This window comes from Vanessa cardui, chromosome 23 (assembly GCF_905220365.1).
Source record: "Vanessa cardui chromosome 23, ilVanCard2.1, whole genome shotgun sequence".
NCBI lineage: Eukaryota > Metazoa > Arthropoda > Insecta > Lepidoptera > Nymphalidae > Vanessa > Vanessa cardui.
Genome location: NC_061145.1, coordinates 4,072,264 through 4,094,821, shown reverse-complemented (window position 1 = coordinate 4,094,821; position 22,558 = coordinate 4,072,264). Strand labels below are relative to the sequence as shown.

Below are 22,558 nucleotides of genomic sequence, written 5' to 3'. Positions count from 1 at the left end.
TTAACCTATTTGAGATTTTGCAGATATCCATGGGTTAATAATAGACCTGAGCCACAAAAAAATATTTACAAACATCTTTTTTTATAATGATATTCAATGTTTGCTGGCTATAGAGTATTGGCTAGTTTCAGCTTTTTATCATTATTTTTAACTGTTTATGTGTGAGTGTTTGTGTTCGTTGTTATTATATTTTAATCCATATTTGGGTTAATTGCATTTACAGTAAAATAGATGAAGTTCTTAGGAATGAAAAGTCAATTAAATAAAACGTTTTATTATAATGTTTTTATACAAGACAAAATAAATACTTACAACTATCTTATATTTAGTGAATAAATTAAATGCGGAAGAAACGAACATAAATACTTATTAACTAATAGTATGAATAGTTACAATAAACAGTCATAGGATATATTTTATGGCGATTTCATAATTATTTATTTAAAAAAGAAAAATTAAACGTGTTACAAAATACGATTCAATAAAACTTTTATCGTTGAAAGCGATAAATAATTTCAATTGGTTTCTATGTCCTAGTTTTAAGATGAATAGTAGGTGAAGTTGAGAACTTATTACACAACTTTAAAAGATAAATTCGAACGAAACAAAAATTTATCTAAAAAATCGCTAAACATTTAATATAAATTGAATTGAATTAAGAATAAATGAAACCACTAAGACAGTTTTACTGATGTTATTTGTCGATCAATGGTTGATACGTTGGAAGCTTTACGGTATTAGTCACTGACATTATCCATGGATCTATTCCATGACTGATGAAACGGAATTCCAGAAACAAACGGAATCAGTAAAACCGGTTTAGTTAGCAATAATGTTAGAAACACTTGTGATTAATATCGAAGTAATATCAGATGTAAATATATTATTTGGCTGTAAGGTCTTGTCTTTTGTAGAAGCTTATACATTTGATGTTTCATGGAATATTACATATAGCCATTACAAAAGCGAAATTAATAATATATGATATCGAATTGACGCGATATCATTAGACGAGAGACAAATATATTATTTTATTTTTTATTTTATTGCAAAAAATGGCATTGTTATTGTCGAAAAGGAATGATATTGGAATATCGGGTGTAAAATTAAAATGAATGAAGTACTCAAGTAATATTTAAAAATATATAAATTAATGAAGAAATCAACACCACACATATAATCAAACCAGCCAGACCAACTATAGGCTACAAAATAACTTTTAATATTTATTTGTCAAAGGTGAGAACGCGTCGAAAAAATTGTGGCCAATAGTTGCACAAAAGTTGACCAATAAGTATGGCCAACTTTTTCTTCTGTAGTTTGACATTAACAAGATATTTAAATAATTTAAGCTATATGACTTATAAAACATTTTCAAACCAGAATGATTGTTGCATTCTGATTTCAAAATATGCAATTCTTATTAGCGGAGTCAAATTCTATTTAAAGAGCATTTTTAAATAATAATGCGAATTCTTAATAAGAGGAACGTCGTATAACATACCTTTTGAAACCTACCTACCTACCTAAGTTTACCTAGTGAAATACACTAACACGCTATATCTACTCCATTTTTTATGCGCTGTTTTATAATAAATCATATCAACAGAGGCTCGTTGTCAACACTTGATTTACTTAATCTTTTATTCAGATCGTTAGCGTTGCAACTACAAAACCCAAATGAGTTATTGATTACCGCTGTTTCATCTGACATAAAATATTAACAGAACAAAATATGCTGATAATGCTCCTCAAAATTGAATCGACTTTGTTTTTGGAATCAACACCAAGAGTCTCAATTACGAAACTATTATGAAACTAATGTAAATAATGTAAATTCATCAAATATAATACTAGTATAAGGCATAAAATGATCCTTAAAATTAAATACTTTTGAATATTAATAAATATTAAATTAAATAATTTGTAATAGTATCTTAAACTGAAGCTCCAGGAGCGGTTATGTATACTGGTGATGATGTAGGTCTATGTTTAGGTACTGTGTAAGCTCGGTTCGATGGCCAGTCCTTGCCATATCCCCCACCGGATGAGTAGGCGTAACTGCTACCGTAGTCTGAGTTGAAATCGGAAGAGGAGTCACCGCCGAAGTAGGAATAGTGTGTCATCGGATGATGGTGCTGAAATCAAATATAATCTGATACAGGAAAAATGTCAAGTAAATTACATGAGGAATTTGTTTTTTTTATACTATTGGTTGGCGGATGAGCATAGCATAGTTCACCTGATGGTAAGGGTTCACCACCGCCCATAGACAATGTCGTTATAAGAAACATTAATTATTCCTTTCATCACCAATGTGCGACCAACCTTGGGAACTAAGATGTCATGTCCCTTGTGGCTGTAGTTAGACTGGCTTCCTCACCCTTCAAACCGGAACACAGCAATACCAAGTACTCTTGTTTAAAGGTAGAATAATAAGGTGAAGGTAGAACTGATGAGTTAGAAACACAGACAGACACACAGAAAGCCCGTCACTATCAATATTTATAAAATCTTACGCCATAATCTTAGCATAACTAGAATCCTCAAGTTACTAATCGTTGTTAAAGATTATTCTCCAAAATATTGCTGAAATTTGGAATTTGGCATTTTTGACAAATTTGATACATCATTATATGTATTGTGATCTTTAATATTGTCCCTTATATCATTGTGAAATAAATGATGATTATAAAAAACTTATCGCGGACGAAACAAAAACCCTTCAAGTATTATTTTCATAACATTATCAATGTCACTTAAAGCTTCAGTATTTTAATGTTGAAAATGCTACTTCAAGCTTATCTGTAAAAGCCGTGTTTTATCAAGTGTTTCAGATAAGTTATTCAGGTATAGTCTATTGATTTCTGCAAAGTGGTCGTCTATAGTATGTTGTTGATATTTACATCATAGATACACAATCATTATGGTCTTTTAATATTTTACTTTTCGTTTGAAAATACTCGAATACGGATCTAGTTTTATGCGAACAGATTATGATATCTTATCTGAACTTTATATTTCTTATAATATTTGAACCTTATGAATAATATTTATTGAAATGAAATATAATCCCTGCCTTTAGAAACTTCTTTATCTTGTTTTTTTTGTTTCTTATATTTCATAAAAACTACATACGCCTGTTATAGCAGCAGATGCACAAGCCAAAAAGAAAACCAGTTTAACCTGAGATGTTACCTTTTATTTATTATTTGTCTGTACGTATCACACTTAATTGAACAAGAGATATCATTCAATGCAAGAGAGTTCTAAAAGAAGCTATATGAACTAGAATAAAAAACAGGCTTATCTATGTAAAGTTCACTTTTTCCAAAATCCTTTTAGTTCACCTACAACTGTTTTTAAGACAGTAATGACCAGCCTTGATTAAAAGACCTGGATCTACAATTATAACGTAATTATAATATATATAACGTAAATATATTAGCAACATTTTAGGATTAACTTAAAATTGAGTTGGAGAGCTGAGATGGCCCAGTGGTTAGAACGCGTGCATCTTAACCGATGATTGCGGGTTCCACCAACCCGCATTGGAACAGCGTAGTGGAATATGTCCCAAACCCTCTCCTTAATGGAAGAGGAGGCCTTATCTCAGCAGTGGAGAATGTACAGGCATTGCTTTACTTTTTACTTTTAAAATTGATTTTATTTTATATAACAGTTAATTTGACTACATTACATATCTTTGGTACTACATACATCAAAAACGTGTTATCTACCCAAGTTTAGCCGTTTAAAAAGGTAGTTACGTTTCATATTCTACAATATCATTCATATTATGAACATTTTGTTTCTAAAGTCCAGTTTATATTAATATAATGCGAGAAAATGAGTTAATGAAAAGTCCAAGATTATCTATGAACGAGTTGAGTTGCTTTAATCTTTTACAACTTCTTAATAACTTTTTTATTATATCTTGCCTCGACTCTATGGACTGTTGAAACTTTGTCGACAATCTTTGAATATGAGACCCTTTTGAACGAAGTTTTAAACTTCTAATATATGTACTACATTAATTTGAATATTTTGCTTCTGTCGAGTCGAGATGGCCCAGTGGTAAGAACGCGCGCAACTTAACCGATGATTGCGGGTTCAAACCCAGGCAAAGCACCGCCGATTCATGTGCTTAATTTGTCTTTATAATTCATCTCGTGCTCAGCGGTGAAGGAAAACATCGTGAGGAAACCTGCATGTGACAAATTTCATGGAAATTCTGCCACATGTGTATTCCACCAACCCGCATTGGAACAGCGTGGTGGAATATGTTCCAAACCTTCTCCTCAAAGGGAGAGGAGGCCTTTAGCCCAGCAGTGGGAATTTACAGGCTGTTGTTGTTGTTGTTGTTGCTTCTGTATTTAAGAAGAATATAAACATTATCGATTCGTGTCAAGACTCTTTATACCGTAAATTGTTAAGGAGTGTAAATGTAAAAGTTATATCAAATAACATTGACTAATAAAGCATATTACTCAATACAAGATTTTATATTCAGGTTATCCTTAAAATTATCTTAGCCGTTGTGGCTACTTATTCAATTTATAAATGTTAGCCAAATGTTAATGGATTTTAGTTCGGTCATACGTTTTAGTAAAATAAATCTTAATACCTACTGAATACTTTTTAATAATTTTTATTTTTCATCCGACTTCAAAAAGAAAGAGGTTATCAGGGAGGAGGTTCGTCTGTATTTTTTTTTTTATGTTTGTGACCTCATAACTTTTAACTGGGGGGACCGATTTTGTTAATAATTTTTAGAGTCCTCCTAAGTAAAATGAAATGAATAATATTAGACTACTTAAAAGTCGATTTACGATTATATAATGTAGTTATAATTATTACTATATTTGGAGTCGGTGTCAGTCACGGGCACGCGCCATTTCATTTTACTTAGGAGGAGTCTAAAAACTATGCTGAATACGCAATTATTTTTATAAATTTTTAGTGCATATTTATTTGTTTTAAAATAGTGTTTTGTTTGAAGTCGGTTTTTCTTTTTTGCTAAAATTTTTTTTTATTAACATAACGTGACCTCTATTATAAGCTACGCACTCAAGAACCGTGCCTCTACTGTTTATAGTCGAGACCGACTTTTTATTTTTCAAAAATGAATACTATTTTACTATATTGCCAGTAACAGTATGAATGTATATAATATCCAAATGAATAATTAAATTTGAAGTACATGTAATCAGTTTGTTCATATTACATGTACTCAAAATCTCCTTACGTATATAATGACAATTACATATGTGAGTAACCTTTTTTTCTACTAATTTAATTGATTTTCACCTATTACTTTTTTATTAATTTTCAAAACATACCTGTGTATTTTTCAGTGTAATATAACTAGCTAATTGTATACCAGAAATGTTATGTGCCTGTAAAATGTACATTATCTTGAACGTTCTTTGTCGAAATTTTATTGTCTAACCTGTAAGCATCAATGTTTAGGTAGTAGGTACATTTATACGAGTGGCATTAAAATATCTCGTAATAATGACACACAGTTTCCTCAATGTATCCCGAGGGACAAATACGAGATGAGATATATCAAATTGTATCCTTATTACTTGTCACAAAAAGCTAATTACTTTTGGCACAGACGCAATTGCTAACATTGCTACTCTTACTGAAATTACTTGCTATAATACGTAATATAGGACATTACTTTAATTTTCTTGATGAATAATCACTAATTCTTAATAATATATATAATTACAACAGCGACAATAGTGACAGGCTAAAAGTAAAGTAACAGCCTGTAAATTTCCCACGGCTGGGATAAGGCCTCCTCTTCCATTAAGGAGAGAGTTTGGAACATATTCCTACTAGACTATAACAGGATTTTAATTCTCGTACTCTAACTGACTTACACCAGCTTAGACAGTGAACAGTCGAGAGTCTCCAAGGTCTCTCAGTCGTGATCAATTTGCTTATCAGAATATGGAAGTGAGGGAATAGAAAGCGCGTTATGTTGTGAAATCACCAATAAAAATATATTCGTTTGTTGCGTTTTACGCATTTGGCGGTAATGCCTAAAATTTGACCGTTATAGGAAAAGTAGTTAGGACGAAATCATTATCAATCAAAGATAATATGTATCTCGTGCCAGTATTTGATCACATTTGGATGTAGAACATGTATCTTTTTTTTTTAATATTTAGTTTACAACATCCACAGGCTTGCATATGCCCGTGCCTTTTTTTTACATTTACATTAAACATTTTGGCCTTTTATATTATATTTTTCTAAACAGATCTTCGCTGAATTTTATTCTTGTCGTCTTCCTGGGTGACGTGGCCCACACTGACATTTATTTTTTTTTATTTTTAAAATAATATATACATAATCTATAATAAAAATATGCGTAATTCTTATTACTACAATCCAGCGAACATGTATCTAATAATGCAGTTAAACAGTAGAATTTATGAGTGAGAAGTTCATAAGATACCAGTCAGGTATCCTGAAGACTTTTTTTAGTGAATGATTAAAGTAGATAGTATGTTTTTTAATCTTGATAACTTGAACAATAAAAGCTATGTGATCAATTAAATAAAAATTAAATACTTCTCGACCATCTTCCCTAAAAAAAATTCATAGCAAAAGCCACCTACCTAAATTACCTACTACTTAATGAAAATTTCAAAAAGGTTTTATGTAGATTTATTATTTTCTTTAGCTGAAATAATTTTTGAGGGAGTACAAAGAACACCATAAAAATATAAAGGACCAGAATAGCGTACTTATTGTCATTTTAAATATAGAACAGAGAACGTTTAAATTAACGTTTTAATTAAATTAAAGTGTGCTCCTACCTTGCAAGCCTTTAATGTGCTCAGTAAGCTTGGCAGCAACAGTGCTGCTACCAGTAACAGTTTCTTGATCAGCATCACTCCCAGGAGTATAGGAATCAGCAGCATTTTCGTCTTTAAAGTTGCCAGAAGGTTTAGAAGTGGTATCATAATAGCCAACTTCTTTTTCTTACCACGACCTGTAAATTAATTGATTGTATACACATTTAAATATTTTTGAAAATAGAACATTATGTGAAGACGTTATTTATACCTTACTAAAAAGCCATTAAACTAATGTACCTATAATTTATATCAAAATAAACGAGTACCAATCGAAGAAGGTCTTATTGTATTACATTAGCAGATACACTTTTGACTTTAAGACCATTGACACAACAAGTAACGAATTTCATGTTCTTTTATATCATTATTAATTTGATTTTATCATTTATAAGTCTCTGTATTCGGTATAATGTTATTGAGTCAACGGAGATAAATAGTTTCGCGTAGATACATAATGACAACGAAAATAAGTAAATTTTTAGTCAGATATTCTATTCAGCGAGAAAACTGTTGAAAGATTATGAGTTTTATATAATAATAATACACTGCTTATAATTGAATGCACTATCATCATTGAATTATAATCCATTAATCTCTTAAGTACACCTATACATATATGCACATACATCTGTTTAATCGTGAAGGCGAGCTAAAATAATCTTGTTAATTTTTCCTGCTGTTTTCTTTGTTACGTTAATTCTTACACACACATGTATTTGGACCCATAAAAGTATCTATGGGTGTGTCGTAAAAGCATTTTGACGACGACGTGCAATAAGAAAATTTTATTTGACCAATCAGACGCATGCTAATTTCCTTCACCACCAATCACAAACAAATTAAAAACCAACCAAATTTAAAATAGGAACACAGAGGCTTGAATTTTAACTATCGTTAAGGTGACCTATACTAAAAAACTACTATTAAATTGATTTAAAAATAACAACATTATTGACCTAAAAATAAACAACGGTTAAACAACTAGATTAGTTCCGTGTTGACCACGTTCTGATCTCCGCGAACTCCCGCGTCACAACCTAATTACTTCGGACACAGCATTTTAAGTACGATTTCGGTTACCGTATTTATTTTAATTGTAATTATCATGCTCTTATTTCTTTTTAAACTTCGAACGTGTGATTTATTTGATTATTTTGTTTTAATATTGATTTGTTTTTTGAATTATTATATAATAATAAATAATTTAATACATATCCTAATAGATAAAACACGAGAAAATCACCATCTATTACTAGTATGATACTGTATGATACAATTGACATAATATGAGATCGACTATTTAATCTATAGGATTAAATGACAACGATAAACTACAAATAATTTGTAATATTATAATGTGGTTTAAATTATATAAAATAATTTATTTAACTTTAATCCGCTAATTGGAAGAGGTTTAATAATAGAAATTGTTTATTTATTAACCAAATATAAATCACGAAATAATTAATTTTGTATAATTTATAATATTATGATAATGTAAATAATATTATATCATTAATAACAAGTGAACATCATATATTTAGAATAGATAAAAGAAAAATAAATTCCAAATGTTAATTGTTTCATACACTAACATTACTTCAACAATCATAAATCCTTTTAATTTTTTTATGGCATAGGTTGGCGGACGAGCATATGGGATGGTAAGTGGTCACCATCACCCATAGACAATGACGCTGTAAGAAATATTAACTATTCCTTACATCGTCAATGTGATGTTAGATCCCTTGTGCCTGCAGTCACACTGGCTCACTCGCCCTTCAAACCGGAACACAACAATAATGAGTATTGTTATTTGGTATAATAACTGAAGAGTGGGTGGTACCTACCCAGACGGGCTTGCGCAAAGCCCTACCACCAAGTAAATTAAAAAAACAACAACATTATACGTTTCTTTTAACTCGAACTGTAGAACTATTTGCTATTTATTATAAATTGAACAACACTTTGTAAATTTGCAAAAACATAAATTACTTTCGAAAACAAAACTTACAAATTATCATCGTATATAAAAAAAATGTAAGCTCAGTTAACGGTTTCGAGTCTTGACTCTCAAAATATATTTAAGAGAATACCAACATTTGTCGCGATGAAAACATTAACAGCGATATAATTATATTCTATTCTGTTAACTAAGTCCCGAGGCGAATATTTTTATTGTTACATTTATCATACTGTTGTATAAGTTAATCTATCGTATTGAGAATAAATTCTTAAACTTCAAAATAAAGTTTTATAAATAGAATCATTAAATCCGAGTTGTCGTAATGTACAAAGCAATGTAATCTAAATACTGCCTTAATTACATTTGCCTGAAATACACTTTCCGTTTTTGATTAATTTGTCCTAACGATTAATTGTATAAACTAATATTATATAATTATTCCTAAATTATCAAGATGAGACACGTGTAATACAAGAACTTAGTATCGATTACGCTTAATCTAAGGATTTGTAACGCTACTCCCACATATGTGCAATTAAGTAATTAATATTGCTATGTTCCAATTCTAAGTTTGGATTAGACTAATATATTTACGTAAATTAACATTTGTATCTATCACTTGTATTTATTATATTGATGACGGATAAAATTTAATTCAGTAAAAAACTTTCCAAATACAAAGTGATTGAGATCGTCAATAAATTAATAAATTAAACAAAAAAAGTAGCACTAACAGAAAGAATAAAAGTTATTTTTTATATTACACAATAGAAGCATCTTAAATTATCAGTGTTTCTTTACTATATTGTCCATGTATTTATATACAATAAAAAAATCTCTCCAATCACTCTGACTATTAAGAAATTTTAAGGATTTAACCACACATAGGGACAGACAGCGGCGAGCGACTTTGTTTTATATACTATGTAATGATGATAATAATATAAACATATAAATTACATATTTAAAGTATATTCTAAGCAATAAGGTTTGATTGTAAGATAGCAAATCTTTTTATATTATTATTTAGAACCAAGAATATAAAAAGCGATAGGCGTTATCAAATGGAAGCTAAATTCCCCCCAGAGACCCTTTTTCTATCTGTGGTATCAGCACAATAGTAAACTTTACGATTGAGTAAGATTTATTATAAGGAAATGTACAACATAAATCTACATTAAAAAATAAAGAAAACTTTGGTCACTGTTAAGATGACATCAAATCAAAAACAAAATATACTTTATTCAAGTAAGCTTTTACAAGCACTTTTGAATCGTCATATAACAACTATTTTAAGTGAGGCTACCACCCGTTCGGAAAGTAGATTCTACCACTAAGAACCAGCAAGAAACTCAGTAAACGGTAATATTAATTAATTACAATTAGAAATGTATGTAATTTATCCAACCTAAAAGTCCACGCGTATTAATTTCACGCTTTTTTATCGTCAGCAAAATCTTGTACCTTCTTTACCAATGTATTTTTTACAATAGATTTAAATTTATTAAACAGCAAATTTAAAAATGTCTGTGGAATTCTATTATAGAAACGGATACCTTGCACCAAGAAGGATTTATTGACTTTGCGAAGTCGATACCAGCATGGTTTTAGAACCTTATACCACTACGATGTAGAATAATGTTCTAAAGCTCGGGTTTGATCGACATGAGGCAGAATATGACCTGACACGTGCATGTTATTTTGGAACATTTTCCGTTACAGTGGAAGAAAAAAATATTCTAAATTCAAATTTAATTCATGAAAGCACATAGAATTATAAATAGCTCACTCTTACACACAAAATTAATTCAAGATTCTTAAACGACGATATTAATAAAAGTAAGAATTTTGGTTAAAACTCGCATTCGAAATTTATCTCTTACACATAATATTTGTGATCAATTAGGGGTATTTTCGCACGTAGAAATCAATATTGCGTCGCTATAAGTCTGAATATTTCGATTAATTTTAATTATAGCCGTAAATTATGACAACAGAACTGTCCTTGAAACGCTCACGACTTACAGACAGAGGCGTTTGATGTAGTGTTAAAGTTATTAATTAAATTCCTCACCCAATAAAATATTAAATTTGACGTAAGTGTTTTTGAAATAATTTCAAGTACAATTAAACTTTAATTTCTTAGTTAAGATATATTTAGTACTGATATTTATTAAGGTTATTAGGTTAACAATACAAAATAGAATATAATGTTTATATATCCGGGACATCGGAGTGGCGTACCCATGAAAACCGGTGTACACACGACTCGACCGCGGAGGTCGTCAATGTATACGTTTTTGATTTTTTTTTATTTGATGTTAAGATGTTCATAGAATGTGCACTGTAAGAAACATTAGTCATGCCAAACGTAGTTGGCACTACATACATCAGCTGGTATCCCCTTTAAACCAGAATAATCTAAGTTCATAATAGGTTAGGTCTTTTTATTATGGTATAGGTTGGCACATGACGGTAATGATGCCACAATGGCGCTGTAAGAAATAGTAGACATTGCTTTCATCGCCGGGTGGTACCTACCCAGACGAACTTGCATAAAGCCCTACCACCAAAACGGGTTAGATTCGTAGTTAATCACGTACATAGGTCCAATTAGTAACGAGTAGACGAGTTAGTGCATGATGAGGCAAAAAGCACTAACCATTTAATTAAGTACGAATCCGTAATAATTAATTTCACTTTCACGCATTTCACTTGAGAAATAGCAACTCACTTAAGTTGATACGTGTATCCTATATTTTTTTTAATTATTAATGTCTATGTCACATAAGACTTTTTTATGGTATAGCTTGACGGACGAGTATATGGGCCACCTGATGGTAAGTGGACACCATCACCAATAGACAATGACGCTGTAAGAAATATTTACTATTGCTTACATCTTCAGAATTCATAGATATTCTGCTACATGTGTATTCCACCAACCCGCATTGGAACAGCGTGGTGGAATATGTTCGAAACCTTCTCCTCAAAGGGAGAGGTGGCCTTTAGCCCAGCAGTGGGAATTTACAGGCTGTTGTTGTTGTTGTTGTTACATCTTCAATGTGCCACCAACCTTGGAAACTAAGATGTTGTGTCCCTGTGTCTGTAGTTACGCTGGCTCACTCGCCCTTCAAACTGGTATACAACAATACTGAATACTGTTGTTTGGCGGTAGAATAACTGATGAGTGGGTGGTACCTACCCAGACGGGCTTGCACAAAGAATTTTCTAACTTAGCACGCTTATTTTCAACGATGTCTTTAGTTTATTCTTAACACCTCTAGCGAACCATAAGGTCCATTTCACCTAGATATTATGTCTTTATAAAGTATGTAAATATATATAAATATTGTTTAAATTATGATTCAGCTTTCTTATCTTATTTCCCTAGATAGCAGAGATATTATTCAAATTGTAACGCAGTGTCTCGCTACTTTTGTCATAGAACAGCGAATATCCGAAATGGGGTGTGTTATTTAATTTTTACGATCTCAAAATCGACTTGGAAAAATATATGTAATCTAATAAATAGTTTAAAAAATAAATAAATTCAAAAATGGAATACAGTTTTCGAGTTGCTTGATAGTGCCCGAACTAGTTGTTACCTTACTTTTATTTAACACGAAATATATACTAATATTTTAAATGCGTACGTAACTATATATGTAACGCTTTCATAGCTGAACTATAAACAGATTTTAGTAAACTTTGGTTTAAAGCAAGCTTGAATCTGAAGAAAGGGCATAGACTTTGCTTTGCTTTTTTATTTCTAACAGCTGACGACCATACCGCACCTGACGACCAAGCCAACAGCGCAAGAGAAAAACTAGTATTTTTATAATATATAATCAAAAGCGTATTTTAATGAAGACTTTTTTGGTGATAGTTTGAGAAGTTAGTACAGTAGTTGCAACTGATTAACATTTTGGTTTCGGGAATCATTCAAATAAATTGCGATCTTTATCAACAGAGATCTACTTCCTAAGTCAGTGTGATTCTTATTTCATATAAATTACTGTTCTGGCAAACAGATCATTAGGTGTCAAGTGGTCACTATAGTCATTGTCACTGTAAGAACTAGCGCGCACTGGTGATTTTTGTCACGGTGACTGGTTCACTCTTTGCAAGTCCGTGAATATGTATGGAGGTGCGCGCACGTTACGACGTGACAATTAGGTGACATTTGTGTCTGCATCTGTACACATTCACGGACTTGACAAGAGTGATGAAACAGTCACCGTGACAAAAATCACCAGTGCGCGCTAGTTCTAAGAAATATTCAAAGTTTCTACAGTTTTATTGACTCACTCACTCATTATTATTTAGAGTAAAATAAGACATCGTGACCCAGATTGGTCTGAAGCTGAAGAACAATCAGTATATTTAATACACTTTTTCAAGAAGTCTTTATATAATATACTAATCACTGGTATATTTATAAGCGATCTTGAAACTTCTGAAGCCTCAACTATGGTCACATTCAACCAATATATTAGTATCGTCGTGATAATGGTCCTAGCTTCCAATAGTTGAAGCTAATATTGTTAATAATATTATTCATATATATATAAACGTGGGCGAAATTGCGATGTCGTTTGCAAATATATATCTTGTATGAAATCAATAACGTTACCCGTGAAACTTAGATACAAGGTATTTATCATAGTTTCCAAGGTTGGCGGCACGTTGGCGATGTAAGGAATGATTATTACAGTGCCAATGTCCAGGGTAAAATTGACCACTAACCATCAGTTGGAACGTTTTTTTGACTAACTTATATAAAATACTAACTGTGCCCGCAACTTTAGCCTTAGTTAGCCTTATTACATCACATACGTCGTGAAAATCGGTCCAACCGTTCCAGGGATTAGCCGAAATAAACAGAAAGACAGAGAGACAAAAATGATAAAAAATATTATTTTGGAATATGTACCGTGTATAAAAGTTATTTTAATGTTACAGACACTCCAATTTTATTATATGTATATATTTATGACAGTTTCATATGTTCTGTTCACAGAGCACAGGATATTCTGTATGCAGAATTTGAAATATATTATTATATATATTTAAAATTTTCAGTACTTTATTATTTATATAATAATACTATATATTTAAACGCGAATTATTCAAATTTCTTGTCATAGTGTCAAGTTTAAACGTTTTCATATCTTAACAGCTTTACGCTTTAAAGTTTGGACTAGTATATGTGTGGATAAATAATATTATTCAGTGTTGTTTTGACAAAAAATTTTGAATAAAGACAAATCGCTTTTATATAAATGAACATGAGTTATATTGCGGGAATAATGATGGACAATTCTACTTACTTATAATAGTTCCCGATACTGGATTGGAATGGACAGATCCAAAAATAAATTGCAGCTTAAATGTAACTGAGGGCCACCTCTAATGATTTATTTTAATTATGATATGATCCAATATGACTCAGCGGTTAGAGGGGGTAGCCGATGCAAGCACTACTGGTTTTCTTTCTGCATAATTGTTGTTTATAATTATAAACGACAACACGGTGACAACGGTGTACTTCTAAGACTACACTATATGTGTAGTAAAAGAATATACATTCAATATGAAAATACATTAAACCGATTTCAAGCAGTACATCTTTAAACATTCTAATAAAACGCGCAATGGAAATCCTTTCTAGTTCTATTTACATTTGAACAAAATGAGAATTGATTTTATAGTGAAAGAAAAAAATCTTCGTTTGAATGAAGTCTTCAATAAAACAATAACGCTATCCCTAAATATTTCTGGTTTATTTGTTGTTGTTCAAAATTCTTACTGAAAGTAGGAGTTAAAAGCATTTCTATTTTCTTCTTCAACAAGCGTCCGTGACTTTTGAATTTCGATTGAATTGTTGCTATAAACAATTTTAAACAATACGCAGGGAAATAGTCATTAAACAATTTAAAGTAACAACTCTTGATTGAATTAATAGCAGCCAAGGCTGACTGAATGTTATTTAACGAATCCGTTTTTAAAGTATCAATTTTTATGTAACGTTGATGTCATCTTGTCGACTTTCTCTTAAGACTAGCCAGCTATGTAGGAGATATAGAACTGTCATTTTTAAATGGGATGTCAATACGTCCGGAAAGGATTCAGGCGCACGACCAACGGCTCTACTAGCTTTGAGTCATGAGAATATACATCTAACTTCTTGACTCGGATTAGCCGAGATGACCCAGTGATTCTTAACCGATGCCGGCTTCAAATCCAGGCAAGCACCGCTGAATATTCATGTGATTAATTTGTGTTTATAATTCATCTCGAGCTCGGCGGTGATGAAAAACCTCGTGAGGAAACCCGTAAAAGTCTAATTTCGTAGAAATTCTTCCACATATGTATTCCACCAACCCGCATCGGAACAGCGTCGTGGAATGTTTCAAACCTTATCCTTAAAGCAAGAGGAGGCTTTAGCCCCGCAGCCGAAAATTTACAGGCTGTTGTTGACTCGAGGTTACGAATGAAATTTTTTTAAAAGATAAACTGAAAAACTTTTATTCTAAACAAACCATTCGAACCCGTTCCCCAGGATCTGAGGCGTTAGGGTTCAGCCAACCTAGACACTCGATTTTAAGTATCAGGTAAGCATTTCGTATGCAGCCACTTTTCATCTTGACCAGAAATAATTTACGAGATGAGGTTGTAATGTCAACTTATGATTTTCATCTTTATTATACTTCCAAAAATTATAAACAAAAGACTCACCGTCAGCACCATCAACGTCTTGTTCTTCAATAGTCCTCGCACCTTCCGGCAAATTGACTCTCAATCCTTTCATCTTAAAGAACTCTTTGACTAAACTCATGAAATACTTAGCTATTTCAGTCCACTCGGACAAGAAACTCCTCGGTTCATTAGCTACTAGATCAACATCTTCATTAACGGTCAGATTCTTAATAGTTTCTTCATCTAACGGTACGAAACTGATCATTGCGTTCGCTCTTATAGTTTCATTGCTATTTAAGTCTCCGAAGAATGTTTTCTTAGCGAGTTTCAATGCTTTGTATTTGACGCAAGAAAATGCTTCTCCTTTAATAAAGCAGCCATCTTTGACGTACCGTATGTATCTGTCTTCAGAACATTGAGATTTTTGCATCAGTAGGACGAGAGTTAAAATAATTGTTGATTGTATTGTTATCATGTTGAATTGCTCTGTAACAAAGAAATTAGTAATCTCTTATTAAGTTTATGGTTATTGACAATATTTATAATTAATTAAAAATAATAAAATATCTTTAATCATTAATGACATTTTATGATCATGATTTAACAGGTTTCAAACTCAAATTCCTTATTCAATATAGAAGCATTACAATTAAATATATTTATAAACATTTATTTATTTACAATTAAATTGATTGTCAAATTATACAGTACCACCGGTCTTGAAAATAATTTACCCTGAGAAGAACCACCGAAAGTAACTCAAATATATTATATCAAAATCAAAATATAATGACTGTTAAGAGTAAAGCAATCTCTCAAAGTCAAGAATGTACAGCCTATTCCAACCGCAAAAATGATTTATGAAGTTCATTATAAAATCGGAAAAAAACTGGAGTTTTACTGTTACAGGGAATTTAAAAGTAAAATTATTTAGGAGTAGAGTTCTATATATATATTACATATACACTAATACAAAGCGTTTGTAGTACACTCTAGAGCAGAGCTATTAGCACATCGCATGTAATACTGACGTATTATTAAAGGTTTGTTTAACATTATTCCTTTTGTGCTTGGGGTACGCTGTACATACATGCTACGCACACATGTAAGCAGAGAGTTAGTGTCGGAAAAGAGGCACGTCAGAATATGAGAGTGTCACGCCATTTCCCGTCATGACAATACGTTTTTTTACCAACTATGATTTTGCAAATAAAATACAATATATTACTGTATTAAGTCGAGATGGCTCAGTGGTTAGAACGCGTGCATCTTAACCGATGATAGCGGGTTCAAACCCAGGAAAGCACCGCTGATTCATGTGCTTAATTTGTCTTTATAATTCGTCTCGTGCCCAGCAGTAAAGGAAAACATCGTGAGGAAACCTGCATGTGACAAATTTCATATAAATTCTGCCACATGTGTATTCCACCAACCCGCATTGGAACAGCGTGGTGGAATATGTTCCAAACCTTTTCCTCAAAGGGAGAGGAGACCTTTAGCCCAGCGGTGGGAATTTACAGGCTGTTGTTGTTGTTATTACTATATAACACATATCCAAACCTGTTGTACTATTATATAGAATTCTTTGCCCCTTAGATTTAAAAGGGCATCGACGATCAATATATGATGTGCACTTTGATACATAATATTATTGAGAAAATGTTTCGTTGAATTTTGTTAAAATTAGTAAAAAAAAAATTCGTATATAGTTTGACATTATTATTTTTCTTTATTTATGAATTCGAAAAGTTACTGACATAAAACTCTTTCAATGATGTAACGTTGTCAAGCAAAGTTATTTTTTAATAATTAACATACAACAACAACAACAACAACAACAACAGCCTGTAAATTCCCACTGCTGGGCTAAAGGCCTCCTCTCCCTTTGAGGAGAAGGTTTGGAACATATTCCACCACGCTGTTCCAATGCGGGTTGGTGGAATACACATGTGGCAGAATTTCTATGAAATTTGTCACATGCAGGTTTCCTCACGATGTTTTCCTTCACCGCTGAGCACGAGATGAATTATAAAGACAAATTAAGCACATGAATCAGCGGTGCTTGCCTGGGTTTGAACCCGCAATCATCGGTTAAGATGCACGCGTTCTAACCACTGGGCCATCTCGACTCTCCACATGAATAATTAACATATAAGGATTAAATTTCCTTATCCATTTTTACAATGTATTATACAAACGGTCCTTTGTACATAATGTTATAAGCGAGTCAGTATATGTATTTGTTGTTGTACGAGTAAATAAAACTCCCTGAGGTTTATTTAATATTTGGAGTCGTTTAATACATTATTTGCAATTTACTATTTTTCTTTTTAGTTTACCGTGTTAATAGTTAATAAAAATATTTTATATAAATATTGCTGGCACTAAACAAAAATATTTTATCGTTTCTTTTTCTTAATTAAGCATTGCTAGATTTATTATTATTAAATGTATTGTGAACACTACATAAGCAGAGTCGAAAAAAATAGTAGTTTATCGAATTTACAGTGGTATATAAAGTTAATTGAAAATAACAATAACATTAGATTATTTATACGCCTTGGTAGTGACATCGTTTTTTCTTTTAATTTAAATTAGCAATTACTAAATTATTTATGTACAGTACATAACTAGAGGCGATGAAAGTACTAGGTTTTTGAATTTACTATAATGTATGTATTAATTGAATATATTAATAAAATTAGATAATTTATATCTAGATAGAGTATAGTGATCTACAAGAAACTGACCAAGTTTACTAATGGTAGTGTGCGTGTCACTCGCCAAATGTACTACTAATACTAATTTAGTAGTATACGTGAACTTAGCTGTTGCGTATCTTTTGTCCACTATTTTCCTCCTTATTAGCTATGACAATGTCGATATATAAATAATCAAAGCTTAAAAAGTATCTCAGGGTTTATAGACAAAATTGTACAGTTCTGTTTACGAATCAATTTGGGTCGTATTTAAATATTTTGAGGGTCGTAATTATTCAAAGGAAAATCGTTTGTTACACAACGCTTCATGAACTTTGATCGAAATTCGTAACAAGGGAAGTCGGTATTGTACTTTATATTTGCAAGGCAATTATTAATTATTTATTTTTTTCATTATTTTTTCCTCTTATTGATATAAAAATAACAGCCTTTTTTATAGCTTTGGTGATAATGTGCGAATGGTCCAATTGATAGTAAACCACTCCGCATAGACATAGGTACTGCATGAAATTTAAACACTTGTATGTAAGGCAAGGACATTCCCAATTCACTACCGACCATGGGAGTTAAGATGTTATGATTCTATGTCTGTAGTTAAACTAACTTACCCTTCGAACCGAAACACTGGTTTGGCGGATGAATATATGCTAAGTGAATGGATGGAATATCTACCCAATGGGTTTGTTCGAGTCCTACCACTAAGGATATGTTCCACCGTTCGGCAAAAAAAATCTACTCAGCTTAAAAAACTTCGTACCTAATTCCACCACGAATTTGTAAGTAAACACTATGTTTTCCTTTAAATCTGGCTACAAAATTAATTATAAAGACTAAAAGCACACGGAGGTTGTCTGCATTTGAATCCACAATCTTTGATTAAGATTCACGAGTTCTAGCCACTGGGCCATCTCACCTTAATATTTTTACATTGAAACATTATTCGCTTTATCTACTTTTAAAGTATATACCTATATTATTAAGATATGGGATAATATTATTTAATAATATTTAATAAGGATTATTTAATAACTTCACAAGTGCTTATAAGTGAAACCAATAATTGCAAAATATTAAATATTAATAAAATCGAATACCATTTCAGCTTATCTAAAAGTATTATGATTTTTAATTATAATTTATATTAGCAATTAATTTTAATTGATTGTTTTAAATTAAATTAAATATATAATTTAAATGACGTTAGTGTTATAATATGAAAATAATTAAACGCTTACATTGATTTAAACGTAGCACTTAAAAATCACTCACTATTAAGATACTTGATGTTACCACAAGGACAGATCGATACTCAATGTCAAGACTGCAGAAATGCGTCTATTTAAATAAGTTGTAATCAGCTGGTGGAACATAATACGTTCCGGATCATTTCGGAAAGTAGTTGAGAGCACGTGACTTTCCCTAGTTTTATTTTTCCAATAGTATAATTATATGCAATTCGTTATAACGTTGAACAAGTATAGGTTTTCTATTCACGTGTCCAGTTCGAGTTGTGTTTTTTTTTCATTCGATTTTTAAATGTGTCAATTTATTAAAAATCGAATTGATTTTAAGGGATTTAAAATAATTAACAAACAAATAAGATTTTATTCAATATTACACTTTTTATTGTTTCTATGTTCTATATTGACGTTATTCTGTATGTATATTATGAATTAGCATTGATTATAGAATATATATATTATTATATACTTATATTATATTATTCTTCTCGGCAGAATCTACTTTCGGTGGTAGATTCACTTAATTATAAAATGACGATTCAAAAGTGCTTGTAAAAGCCTACTTGAATAAAGTTTATTTTGATTTGATTTATACAAAAATAATAACACTTTAACACGCAATAAAATATTATTTTTTTTTACAAAAAAATTAGACAAAAATAATATGTATGGTAGTTCTGAAAACAAACTTAATAGGCAAACCTTGAGAGGTTAGCTAGTGGAAGAAATAGTAACCTTTTATTTCGTTTAGGCGGTCAGACAAATGACGTTAAATAATCCTCACCGATAATAAACATTGGCGAGGTAGGAATTATTAACCTTATTTGAATCGCCAATTCACCAACTTTGGCAGCTTTGGTTACCTATGTACTTTACCAATACAGGCACGTTTGTTGTAGGTCATTCACCTTTAACACATAATACTACATATATTTTAGATGATGATAGAATATCTCACTAATAGACATCAGTATAAATATCAAAAAATCAAAATACTCTTTATTGTTTACCAATAAATACATAGTTTAGACCTTTAAGAAAGATGCACAGAGACCTCAACCTTAAGGTAGAGGAAAAAAAGAGATAGGTATAGAAAGAGGTAGAGGTGTAAATCGCAGATATAAACATAATATATAACTACATTACAGTGAAATATATTTAAAATAATGTAATGTACAGTTCTTAATATCCAACATGCATACACACAGTAAATATATTGTAAATCGTAAATTTTTAAACTTTCGAAGGGACAGATTGACAAACGCATGCTTTTCTTATTAGATACTCCCTTAGGTGTCGTAACACAATATACCTTGTTTTCTAAACAGATTGTGTTTCACTTACACTTTCTTTTGACGTGGTGATGAAGGCGAATGTCCTTAAGTGAAACTGATAATCAATCAAATAATAATAATAAGAAAAAAGTGAATAGGCATTAAAGTAACGGACGATTGGACTAAATACTTAGACGGCCCAGTACTGCGATTATTAAAAATTCATTTCGTATCTTATTCGAAAAATTTAGACAAGTGACTTGAGATAATTCTGACCCATAAATTTAATTCTGACATTTCACGCTCGTCTTCTGTCAAACAATTGACAGTTACTGTAACGGTGGTTATATAAGAAAGGGGATTTCATTTATTTATTATTGGTTATTGGTAATTTGACGTACATCCTCTAGGAGGTAACTAAATACAAGGCTATCACTTAATACAAGTTTAAAATAAAATTGAAATACATAAACAATTCAATAGCTAATTTATAAGTGAGACTATTTGTAAAATTTCGTTTTTATAAATCAGAAGAAAAAAGTAGATTTTTCTTGACATTTTTTTCTAAATACATTTTTGAAGTTGCATTTTCGACAAATTTTCAAAAAAGCTAAAAATCGCGATAACTCAAAAATGGTTCACTTTTGAATCATGCATATGGGGGTTAAAACTATTGCAAATAAGCACCCTTATCAACTCCTAGCGGATGTACGTCGAATTACCAATAACCCTGTATATAGATGAGCAGGAACAATAAAATAAACTAATTAAATTTTGAATTTTAACAGGCTGAATGGTATAATTTTGAAACTATCAGTACGGTCGCTTCCCAAACAAATTCTATTAGGTAGAACTTTACAAAACGGTCGAGTTCCTAAACCAAACCCTTTCAATTTGCATGCCGATTATTAACTAACGGAATCACATCTGTCTGAGAGCGGAACACCATCATTTGCATCTTTTTTACATTATTAATTACTCCATGGTGATGAAATATCGGAATTGTTATTTTTTTTTTATTTTATATAATATTTAGGGGATCTATCTTCTGCGAATCTTAAAAGGTTATAGCATTGTTATTTTTGTTTCATAACTTTTCGTGTTTCAATCTTCAGAACTCCTACTAGTGCTACTGTTAGTTAATACCTTTTTGATGTACGTATCACGGTTCCAATTTTACTTATCTAAAATCAAAATCAAAATAAAATTTATTGATATATTAATTGTAGGCTTTAACAAGCTCTTTTGGAACGTCATTTTACAATTAAATGAAGCTACCACCGGTTCGGAAAGTAGATTCTACCGAGAAGAACCGGCAAGGAACTCAGTAGTTACTCTTTTTCAACATTTAAAATATACAATGTCATGTTAGTTAATACAATTTTTTAAATTAATATATCCTGCTTGGAAGTCAACAGGTATTGATTCCACGCTTTTTTATTAACTATAAAATCTTGTATCGAATAAGCTGCTTTTTTAGCAATGAATTTTTTACAAACGATTTGAATTCACGAAACGGCAAAGTTAAAAATGTCTGCGAAATTTTATTATAGAATCGGATACCTTGCCCCAAGAAGGATTTATTGACTTAAAATGAAAAATGAATTCCATTTAAAACTACCTACTTGGTTAATTAAATCTCGTTATTTTTTACAAGTCTGATCAAATGTCTGTGTATGTATCAAAGTTATATTTAAGTCAAAATTAGTGCATAAACATTTACGTCTGTTAATTTTTCGTTTTGTTTTTTTTTTTTTTTACTTTTGCTAAGTAG

The 22,558-nt window shown here is 31.1% G+C and overlaps 1 protein-coding gene across 1 annotated transcript; it reads right to left on the bottom strand.

Moving 5' to 3' along the window:
- Positions 1 to 329: 329 nt before the first annotated feature.
- LOC124539750 lies at positions 330 to 19,574 on the bottom strand. The gene is made up of 4 exons (XM_047117094.1): positions 19,505 to 19,574; positions 15,589 to 16,035; positions 6,840 to 7,015; positions 330 to 2,138 (listed from the first exon to the last, which is right to left on the bottom strand). Exons 2-4 carry the CDS (start codon positions 16,022 to 16,024, stop codon positions 1,938 to 1,940), a joined length of 813 nt encoding a protein of 270 aa, XP_046973050.1. The 5' UTR covers positions 16,025 to 16,035; positions 19,505 to 19,574; the 3' UTR covers positions 330 to 1,937.
- Positions 19,575 to 22,558: the final 2,984 nt, after the last annotated feature.